At 43.2% G+C, this 10,541-nt stretch overlaps 1 protein-coding gene across 1 annotated transcript; it reads right to left on the bottom strand.

Annotated features, from left to right (window-relative positions):
* Positions 1-480: 480 nt before the first annotated feature.
* Positions 481-9,793, bottom strand: LOC119399156 (uncharacterized protein DDB_G0271670-like). The gene is made up of 4 exons (XM_049417559.1): positions 9,748-9,793; positions 4,983-5,030; positions 1,209-2,374; positions 481-510 (listed from the first exon to the last, which is right to left on the bottom strand). The coding sequence occupies exons 1-4, from the start codon at positions 9,752-9,754 to the stop codon at positions 481-483; spliced, it is 1,251 nt and encodes a 416-aa protein (XP_049273516.1). The 5' UTR covers positions 9,755-9,793.
* Positions 9,794-10,541: the final 748 nt, after the last annotated feature.

A 10,541-nucleotide genomic window follows, 5' to 3' on the forward strand; every position in this document is an offset into this window, starting at 1 on the left:
GAGCTAGATGTGGGAGTAGCAGTAGAACTAGACGTAGGACTGGATGTAGAGCTAAAGGTATTGCTATAGGTAGGGCTAGATGTAGGAGTAGAAGTGAAACTAAATGTAGAACTAGATGTAGAGCTAGAAGTAGGGCTAGACGTAGGGCTATATGTGCGAGTAGAAGTGGAACTATAAGTAGGACTAGAGGTAGGACTGGATGTAGAGCTAGAAGTAGGGCTAAATGTGGGAATAGAAGTAGAACTGGGAGTGTAACTTGAAGTAGGACTGGAGGTAGGGCTATAAGTAGGGCTATATGTGGGGCTGGTGATTGGGTTGGAGTAGTTCGATGTAGGACTTGACATTGAGCTAGATGTCTGGCTTGATGAAATTGTACTAGAGCTCGAAGTTGTTTCATTGTGACAGGGACAGGGCGGCGTTTCAGTCGTACTGGCAGAACTAGAAGCAGAGCCACTAGTAGAGCCGGAAGTAGGACTAGATCTAGGACTGGATGTAGAACTTGACGTAAAGCTGAAAGTAGAGCTATCACTAGAACTAAGGCCAGATGTGGGTGTGGACGTATGGCCAGAAGTGGGACTGTAAGTCGGACTGAAAGTGGAGCTGGACGTTATACTAAACGTAGGGCTGGAAGTTGCGCCAGAAGTAGGGCCAGAAGTAGCGCTAGAAGTAGGGCTAGAAGTTGAGCTGGAGGTCGGACTGAATGTAGGGCTAGAAATAGAGCTATAACTAGGACTAGATGTGGGGCTTGATGTATGGCTAGTGGTGGGACTGTAAGTTGGACCTAATGTAGTGCTTGATGTTACACTAAATGTAGAACTGGAAGTGGGACTAGAAGTGGGGCTATAGGTTGCACTAGAAGTGGAAACAGAAGTTGAACTAGGACTAGAAGTTGGGGTGGAAGTGGAGCTAGAAGTGGGACTATAAGTCGAACTCGATGTAAGGCTCGCGGTAGAACCAGAAATAGAGCTAGACATAGGGCTAGAAGTTGGGTTGGAAGTTGAACCAGTAGAGCTATAAGTGCGGCTGGATGTGGGGCTAGAAGAAGGGCTAGAATTGATGCTAGAGGTAGGGCTGAGCCCTGGGCTGGATGTCGAGCTTGATAGAGAGCTGGATGTCGGGCTAGATGTCTGGCTTGATGATGAAACTGTACTAGAGTTGGAACTAGTTTCATTTTGACAGGGACAGATCGGTGTTTCAGTCGTACTGACCGAACTAGAAGCACTGCTAATAGTTGTGCTGGAAGTAGGATTGGATGTAGTGCGGTAGGTAGAACTTGATGTAAGGCTGGAAGTAGAGCTAGAACTAGAGCTAAGGCTAGATGTGGGACTGTATGTGGGGCTAGAAGTGGGACTTGTGGGGCTTGAAGTTATGCTATATGTAGAGCTGGAAGTGGGACTATAAGGGCTATAAGTCGGACTATGAGTAGAACCTGAAGTACTAGAAATAGGGCTAGAAGTTGGGCTGGAAGTGGAGCTGGAAGCGGGACTAGAGGTTGGGCTATCAGTCGGACTATAAGTAGAAATTGAAGTCGTACTAGAAATAGGGCTAGAAGTAGAACCAGGGGTAGAGCTAGATGCTGGGCTAGCAGTGGGGCTGGAAGTAGGACTGTATGTAGGGCTATAAGTAGAACCAGAAGTAGAGCTGGATGTAGGACTGGAATTAAGGGTAAAAGTCGTGCTATAAGTCGAACTTGATGTAGGACTAGACGTAGAACCAGAAGTATAGCTGGATGTAGGGCTGGAACTTGGATGGGAAGTAGAGATATAAGTGGGGCTGGACGACTGACTGGATGTAAAGCTGGAAGTTGAGCTAGAACTAGAACTATGGCTGACTGTGGTCCTGGATGTAGGGCTAGAAGTGGGACTGTAAGTCGGACTTAATGTCGGGTTTGAAGTTGAAAAAATTGTAGAACTGGAAGTAGGACTAGAAGTGAAAATCGAAGTTGTAATAGAACTAGGGCTAGAAGTAGGACTATAAGTTGAACTCACTGTAGGGCTAGGAGTAGAACCAGGAGTAAAGCTGGATGTGGGGTTGGATGTTGGGCCGGAAGTAGAGCTTGAAGTAGGGCTGGATGTGGGGCTGGATGAAGGGCTAGAAGTAGAACCAGAAGTAGAGCTAGATGTAGGGCTGAAAGTAGGGCTATATGAAGGGCTGGAATTAAGGGTAGAAGTAGGATTAGGAGAACTAGATGTAGGGCTAGAATTAGGGCCAGTAGTTGGAATAGAAGTTGGACTAGACGTAGAGCTCGAAATAGCACTAGAAGAAAGACTGGAAGTTCGATTGGAAATAGGGCTAGACGTGGGGCTGGATGTAGAGCTTGAGGATGGACTACCAGTAGGTGAAATTGTGCTTCCAAAGGAGGTGCTTGTAGACACTGTAAGTAGAAAAGCGAAGCCTAGCGTTTCGTGGGAGTGTTCCACAAGTGTGCACATGAATGATAACACACTCAAAATGGCTAGATATGTTATTGCAAAATAAGGGCACACGAATAGATGTTCAGCCTTATATATTGTATTTCGTGCACGTATACAGACAAGTACGTCCTAGCGTATTCGGTCAAGAACCTTCACAGTCAGCTCAATGGCGCAGAGAACTTCGTGAAAACGTTAATATCCGAAAATTCACTCCTAATGCTATCCGCGCATACGTTTAAATTATCTGCATACATCCGGCTACTTTGTTTTCTTCTGTCTAAGGAAAGTACTATTGAATCAACAGATTTCATTCACAGAAACCATGGCAAAATCAATTCGTATTGGGAAAACTCACAGTTTCACTACAAGGTCAGCAATGAATGCGATAGGAACAAATTGTAACGTTATATTAGTGAGGCTGGCAGCTAAATCTTTTGGATCCGATCTCGCGTAACTCTGAAAACGCAGGTGTAGGAGAATAAGGCTGCTTCAGTAAGAGATGCTCTTTTCGCACAGTCTCTTCGCTTTTAGAGCTCAGCACGCAGAAGGGTATACGAGCCGCCCACTGATGGCTGCCGAGATAGCGCGCGCGCCAGAGATCGCGACCGCGCCCTTATAGAACCAAAATTCAAAGTTGCTGCTCGAGCGACACCCCTCCCGCCTCGCGTCTTTTCATGCTCGTTCAAGACGGGCGGGGCGCTTCCTCTCTGCTTCGACGACAGCTCTCCCGAGCGAGGTGATGTTATGTTATGTCATGCGCTCTCCTAGCGACGGAGATGGGCCGGCTCGTTTGATCTATGCTTCAGCTGCGTTCGTCGCCCCCGCTCGCGTACTTTTACCCGCGGGTAGAAGATAAGAGGCGCGGGGGATGTTATGGATTTAGACTTTATACAGAACACGACGGCTACGGCAAAAACACGTCGAGTGTCCATATAATTGCCATTGCAATAAAAGATCTAGACTTTTCTCCAAATAATCGCAAGCATTTCTCAGTTACTGACTCCACCATCGCCGAATGCCAGCTTGCACCGACCTTATTCTGCTTCAGTAACATGAACTTCCACTTAAATAAATAAAGGAAAACGCTTATTTACATCTGCATCTATTCGAGGAAAAAACGAACCACTCATATGAAAACAAATATGCCACTTTCAAATGGAAAACCAAGGTTTTTTCCCAACCCTCTTCCGACTTAACCAAGATGGTGGACCACGCTGGTAGGTGCGTACCCTCCTTGTTGCGTACAAATCGCCGAAATTATTTCGAGTACGAATAATCTCCGCTCGACTGCACATGTTCGCTTTCATAATTGCGCCATTTCAATTTACGGAAGATTCGCTGGATGCCATAGAATGGCTCTCATAAAACCATAATGGTGGTCTCCAGTTAAATATTAAGTTTTGAAGCAGAATCTTAACGCGAAGGTGTTTTACGCCGGGGTCCGCCAAGACTTCAGTGACGTATTTCCCTCACGGAAATGGCGTCCAAAAAACAAAATTTTAAAGAAAGATTTCTACCATCGGAAGTCGAAACCACGACCTCTCGGTCCGCGTAAAACAAACGCCAAGCACGCTATATAATGCGCCATGTTCACACACTCTGAAGGCTTTACAAACGCGCCTTTTATATCTAACATTTTACTGTCACAATGCTCAGTCGCCGGTTTGCTGTCGTCGTCTGGGAGGGGTAAAGTGAAGTAATACATTATGATCACGGCTTCGTCAATTACCTCCTCCAATGCGTCGCTGCGTCTGTCCCACTCGGCGCGTTTCCAATAGAAGTGCAGTTTTGTCCACGCTTTAAAGGGACACTAAAGAGCAAAACGATTTTTCTGATATTAGTAAATAACTCTTTCACAATACCAAAAACACCTCGCTTGCAGCGAGAAGACGCTTAATAAGCGAGAAAACGCGCAAAAACAAAATGTGGGTGGCGAAGCCACCTTGAAGTTTCCGCACCATTCGCCGTGACGTCACATGATTTGACGGCACCTACTAGGGAATACGTAGTTGCTAATCGGTAAAAATGGAGTACATTGTCCTTTGAGGGGGCCATAGACTTAACATACCAAGTTTGGGGTAATTTTGATCAGCCAGTCGCGCCAAAATACGATAAATACACCTTGAAATTCGTGACGTCACGCAGGAAGATTTCGGCGCGAAATTTAAAAATGAACCTTTGAACTTGATTTTCTCCTTTATTAATAAACCTATGATGGCGAAATTAACGACGTTAGAGTTTCCATAGCACAATTTATCGATCTAAGTCGATTCATTGTTTCTCTTTAGTGTCCCTTTAAGCTTTAACACGCCGCAAGGTGGCTATTACAGCCCAAGCCTCGGCCTCACTCAAAGCATTCATCCATATTAAATATAGCTCCGCGACGCCCGCCTTTCTCGCCCTGCTGTAACACAGCGTTCCCTGCTTACGATCGCCCCAAGAAAAATTGGCCGCGTATCTGCGTGCTTCGCTGCAAATGTCGTCTAAAGACGATAGAAAAGGCGCGGCGTGAAATATGGACGACATCTGGCAATACGTCGGGAAACATGACGAAGATGTAAATCTCACCAGTCATCCCTTTGGTTGGTTTTGGTTTCTTTGTGTTTGTGTTTTCATCTGTGAGAAACGAAGAAAAGAGTACAAAGGTCAACGAAAATGACTACTAAAGCTGCAGCCAGTGTGGGGTACATAGTGTCTAAGGGGGCCATGTAAGGGCTAGCACAGCACATCAGTAGTGAGCGCGAGATGAAGCGTTCAATTTATAAACAGAAGAAAAAAATTTAGTTGACTTTAGTTGTCAATTTCTATAACAGGATTAAGATGTAAAACTCACCAGTCATCCCGTTGGTTGGTTTTGGTTTCTTTGTGTTTGTGTTTTCATCTGTGAGAAACGAAGAAAAGAGTACAAAGGTCAACGAAAATGACTACTAAAGCTGCAGCCAGCGTGGGGTGCATAGAGTGTAAGGGGGCCATGTAAGGGCTAGCACAACACATCAGTAGTGAGCGCGAGATGAAGCGTTCAATTTATAAGCAGAAGAAAAAATTTTAGTTGACTTTAGTTGTCAATTTTTATAACAGGATTAAGATTTAAAACTCACCAGTCATCCCGTTGGTTGGTTTTGGTTTCTTTGTGTTTGTGTTTTCATCTGTGAGGAACGAAGAAAAGAGTACAAAGGTCAACGAAAATCACTACTAAAGCTCCAGCCAGCTTGGGGTACATAGTGTGTAAGGGGGCCATGTAAGGGCTAGCACAACACATCAGTAGTGAGCGCGAGATGAAGCGTTCCATTTATAAGCAGAAGAAAAAATTTTAGTTGACTTTAGTTCTCAATTTTTATAACAGGATTAAGATGTAAAACTCACCAGTCATCCCGTTGGTTGGTTCTGGTTTCTTAGTGTTTGTGTTTTCATCTGTGAGAAACGAAGAAAAGAGTACAAAGGTCAACGAAAATCACTACTAAAGCTCCAGCCAGCGTGGGGTTCATAGTGTGTAAGGGGGCCATGTAAGGGCTAGCACAACACATCATTAGTGAGCGCGAGATGAAGCGTTCAATTTATAAGCAGAAGAAAAAATTTTAGTTGACTATAGTTGTCAATATTTATAACAGGATTAAGATGTAAAACTCACCAGTCATCCCGTTGGTTGGTTTTGGTTTCTTTGTGTTTGTGTTTTCATCTGTGAGAAACGAAGAAAAGAGTACAAAGGTCAACGAAAATGACTACTAAAGCTGCAGCCAGCGTGGGGTACATAGAGTGTAAGGGGGCCATGTAAGGGCTAGCACAACACATCAGTAGTGAGCGCGAGATGAAGCGTTCAATTTATAAGCAGAAGAAAAATTTTTAGTTGACTTTAGTTGTCAATTTTTATAACAGGATTAAGATTTAAAACTCACCAGTCATCCCGTTGGTTGGTTTTGGTTTCTTTGTGTTTGTGTTTTCATCTGTAAGGAACGAAGAAAAGAGTACAAAGGTCAACGAAAATCACTACTAAAGCTCCAGCCAGCGTGGGGTACATAGTGTGTAAGGGGGCCATGTAAGGGCTAGCACAACACATCAGTAGTGAGCGCGAGATGAAGCGTTCAATTTATAAGCAGAAGAAAAAATTTTAGTTGACTTTAGTTGTCAATTTTTATAACAGGATTAAGATGTAAAACTCACCAGTCATCCCGTTGGTTGGTTTTGGTTTCTTTGTGTTTGTGTTTTCATCTGTGAGAAACGAAGAAAAGAGTACAAAGGTCAACGAAAATCACTACTAAAGCTCCAGCCAGCTTGGGGTACATAGTGTGTAAGGGGGCCATGTAAGGGCTAGCACAACACATCAGTAGTGAGCGCGAGATGAAGCGTTCAATTAATAAGCAGAAGAAAAAATTTTAGTTCACTTTAGTTGTCAATTGTTATAACAGGATTAAGATGTAAAACTCACCAGTCATCCCGTTGGTTGGTTTTGGTTTCTTTGTGTTTGTGTTTTCATCTGTGAGAAACGAAGAAAAGAGTACAAAGGTCAACGAAAATCACTACTAAAGCTCCAGCCAGCTTGGGGTACATAGTGTGTAAGGGGGCCATGTAAGGGCTAGCACAACACATCAGTAGTGAGCGCGAGATGAAGCGTTCAATTTATAAGCAGAAGAAAAAATTTTAGTTGACTTTAGTTGTCAATTTTTATAACAGGATTAAGATGTAAAACTCACCAGTCATCCCGTTGGTTGGTTTTGGTTTCTTTGTGTTTGTGTTTTCATCTGTGAGTAACGAAGAAAAGAGTACAAAGGTCAACGAAAATCACTACTAAAGCTCCAGCCAGCGTGGTGTACATAGTGTGTAAGGGGGCCATGTAAGGGCTAGCACAACACATCAGTAGTGAGCGCGAGATGAAGCGTTCAATTTATAAGCAGAAGAAAAAATTTTAGTTGACTTTAGTTGTCAATTGTTATAACAGGATTAAGATGTAAAACTCACCAGTCATCCCGTTGGTTGGTTTTGGTTTCTTTGTGTTTGTGTTTTCATCTGTGAGTAACGAAGAAAAGAGTACAAAGGTCAACGAAAATCACTACTAAAGCTCCAGCCAGCGTGGTGTACATAGTGTGTAAGGGGGCCATGTAAGGGCTAGCACAACACATCAGTAGTGAGCGCGAGATGAAGCGTTCAATTTATAAGCAGAAGAAAAAATTTTAGTTGACTTTAGTTGTCAATTGTTATAACAGGATTAAGATGTAAAACTCACCAGTCATCCCGTTGGTTGGTTTTGGTTTCTTTGTGTTTGTGTTTTCATCTGTGAGAAACGAAGAAAAGAGTACAAAGGTCAACGAAAATCACTACTAAAGCTCCAGCCAGCTTGGGGTACATAGTGTGTAAGGGGGCCATGTAAGGGCTAGCACAACACATCAGTAGTGAGCGCGAGATGAAGCGTTCAATTTATAAGCAGAAGAAAAATTTTAGTTGACTTTAGTTGTCAATTTTTATAACAGGATTAAGATGTAAAACTCACCAGTCATCCCGTTGGTTGGTTTTGGTTTCTTTGTGTTTGTGTTTTCATCTGTGAGAAGCGATGAAAAGAGTGTAAAGGTCAACAAAAAATCCCTACTAAAGCTGCAGCCAGCGTGGGGTTCATAGTTTGTAAGGGGGCCATGTAAGGGCTAGCACAACACATCAGTAGTGAGCGCGAGATGAAGCGTTCAATTTATAAGCAGAAGAAAAATTTTTAGTTGACTTTAGTTGTCAATTTTTATAACAGGATTAAGATGTAAAACTCACCAGTCATCCCGTTGGTTGGTTTTGGTTTCTTTGTGTTTTCATCTGTGAGAAGCGATGAAAAGAGTGTAAAGGTCAACAAAAAATCCCTACTAAAGCTGCAGCCAGCGTGGGGTACATAGTGTGTAAGGCGGCCATGTAAGGGCTAGCACAACACATCAGTAGTGAGCGCGAGATGAAGCGTTCAATTTATAAGCAGAAGAAAAATTTTTAGTTGACTTTAGTTGTCAATTTTTATAGCAGGATTAAGATGTAAAACTCACCAGTCATCCCGTTGGTTGGTTTTGGTTTCTTTGTGTTTGTGTTTTCATCTGTGAGGAACGAAGAAAAGAGTACAAAGGTCAACGAAAATCACTACTAAAGCTCCAGCCAGCTTGGGGTACATAGTGTGTAAGGGGGCCATGTAAGGGCTAGCACAACACATCAGTAGTGAGCGCGAGATGAAGCGTTCAATTTATAAGCAGAAGAAAAAATTTTAGTTGACTTTAGTTGTCAATTTTTATAACAGGATTAAGATGTAAAACTCACCAGTCATCCCGTTGGTTGGTTTTGGTTTCTTTGTGTTTGTGTTTTCATCTGTGAGAAACGAAGAAAAGAGTACAAAGGTCAACGAAAATCACTACTAAAGCTCCAGCCAGCTTGGGGTACATAGTGTGTAAGGGGGCCATGTAAGGGCTAGCACAACACATCAGTAGTGAGCGCGAGATGAAGCGTTCAATTTATAAGCAGAAGAAAAAATTTTAGTTGACTTTAGTTGTCAATTTTTATAACAGGATTAAGATGTAAAACTCACCAGTCATCCCGTTGGTTGGTTTTGGTTTCTTTGTGTTTGTGTTTTCATCTGTGAGAAACGAAGAAAAGAGTACAAAGGTCAACGAAAATCACTACTAAAGCTCCAGCCAGCTTGGGGTACATAGTGTGTAAGGGGGCCATGTAAGGGCTAGCACAACACATCAGTAGTGAGCGCGAGATGAAGCGTTCAATTTATAAGCAGAAGAAAAAATTTTAGTTGACTTTAGTTGTCAATTTTTATAACAGGATTAAGATGTAAAACTCACCAGTCATCCCGTTGGTTGGTTTTGGTTTCTTTGTGTTTGTGTTTTCATCTGTGAGGAACGAAGAAAAGAGTACAAAGGTCAACGAAAATCACTACTAAAGCTCCAGCCAGCGTGGGGTACATAGTGTGTAAGGGGGCCATGTAAGGGCTAGCACAACACATCAGTAGTGAGCGCGAGATGAAGCGTTCCATTTATAAGCAGAAGAAAAAATTTTAGTTGACTTTAGTTCTCAATTTTTATAACAGGATTAAGATGTAAAACTCACCAGTCATCCCCTTGGTTGGTTTTGGTTTCTTTGTGTTTGTGTTTTCATCTGTGAGAAGCGATGAAAAGAGTGCAAAGTTCAACGAAAATCCCTACTAAAGCTGCAGCCAGCGTGGGGTACATAGTGTGTACGGGGGTCATGAAATGGCTAGCACGACACCGCAGCAGTGAGCGCGAGATAGAGCATTCAGGTTATAAACAGGAGAAAAATGTTCAGTCGATTCTAGTTCTCAATTTTTATAACAGGATGACGACGCAAAACTCACCAGTCATCCCTTTGGTTGGTTTTGGTTTCTTTGTGTTTGTGTTTTCATCTGTGAGAAGCGATGAAAAGAGTGCAAAGGTCAACAAGAGATCCCTACTAACGGTGCAGCCAGCGTGGGGTACATAGTGTGTAAGGGGGTCATGAAATGGCTAGCACGACACCACAGCAGTGATCGCGAGAAAAAGGATTCAAATTTTAACCAGAAGACAAAGTTTTCAGTTGATTTCCGTTGTCAATCCTGATAAAAGCATGAAAACGGTAAAGGCACCAGTCATCCATTTGGTTGGTTTTGGTTTCTTTGTGTTTGTGTTTCCATCTGTGAAGCGACGAAAGGAGTCCGAAGGTTAGCACAAAATCACTGCTAAAGGTGCAGCCAGCGTGGGGTACATAGTGTTTAAGGGGGCCATGAAATGGCTAGCACGACACCACAGCAGTGAGCGCGAGATAAAGCATTCAGGTTATAAACAGGAGAAAAATGTTTAGTCGATTTTAGTTCTCAATTTTTATAACAGGATGACGACGCAAAACTCACCAGTCATCCCTTTGGTTGGTTTTGGCTTCTTTGTGTTTGTGTTTTCATGTGTGAGAAGCGACGAAAGGAATCTGAAGGTTAACAAAATTCACACCATCTCCCGCTAAAGGGGACCATGAGGCGATGCGAAGCAGTGTTTCGGCATGTAGAGCCCGCGTTTCAGAGGTGGAGTGGTGAGGGGGAATGGGGAGAGGGGAAGTGGAGAGGGGAAATGTTCGCAGCTTTGTGGGGCTGTGCTCCTATTTCCGGCGCTTTGTTAAGGA

Source organism: Rhipicephalus sanguineus, chromosome 7, assembly GCF_013339695.2.
Source record: "Rhipicephalus sanguineus isolate Rsan-2018 chromosome 7, BIME_Rsan_1.4, whole genome shotgun sequence".
Taxonomy (NCBI): domain Eukaryota; kingdom Metazoa; phylum Arthropoda; class Arachnida; order Ixodida; family Ixodidae; genus Rhipicephalus; species Rhipicephalus sanguineus.

Excerpts from the sequence above, each read along its gene's own strand:
- LOC119399156 (XM_049417559.1), bottom strand. Across the intron at positions 2,375-4,982 it reads ACCAACCAAAGGGATGACTG|TGTCTACAAGCACCTCCTTT; the intron begins GTGAGATTTACA and ends TTCTACTTACAG. Across the intron at positions 511-1,208 it reads TTAGCAGTGCTTCTAGTTCG|CTTTACGTCAAGTTCTACAT; the intron begins GTCAGTACGACT and ends CTCTACTTTCAG.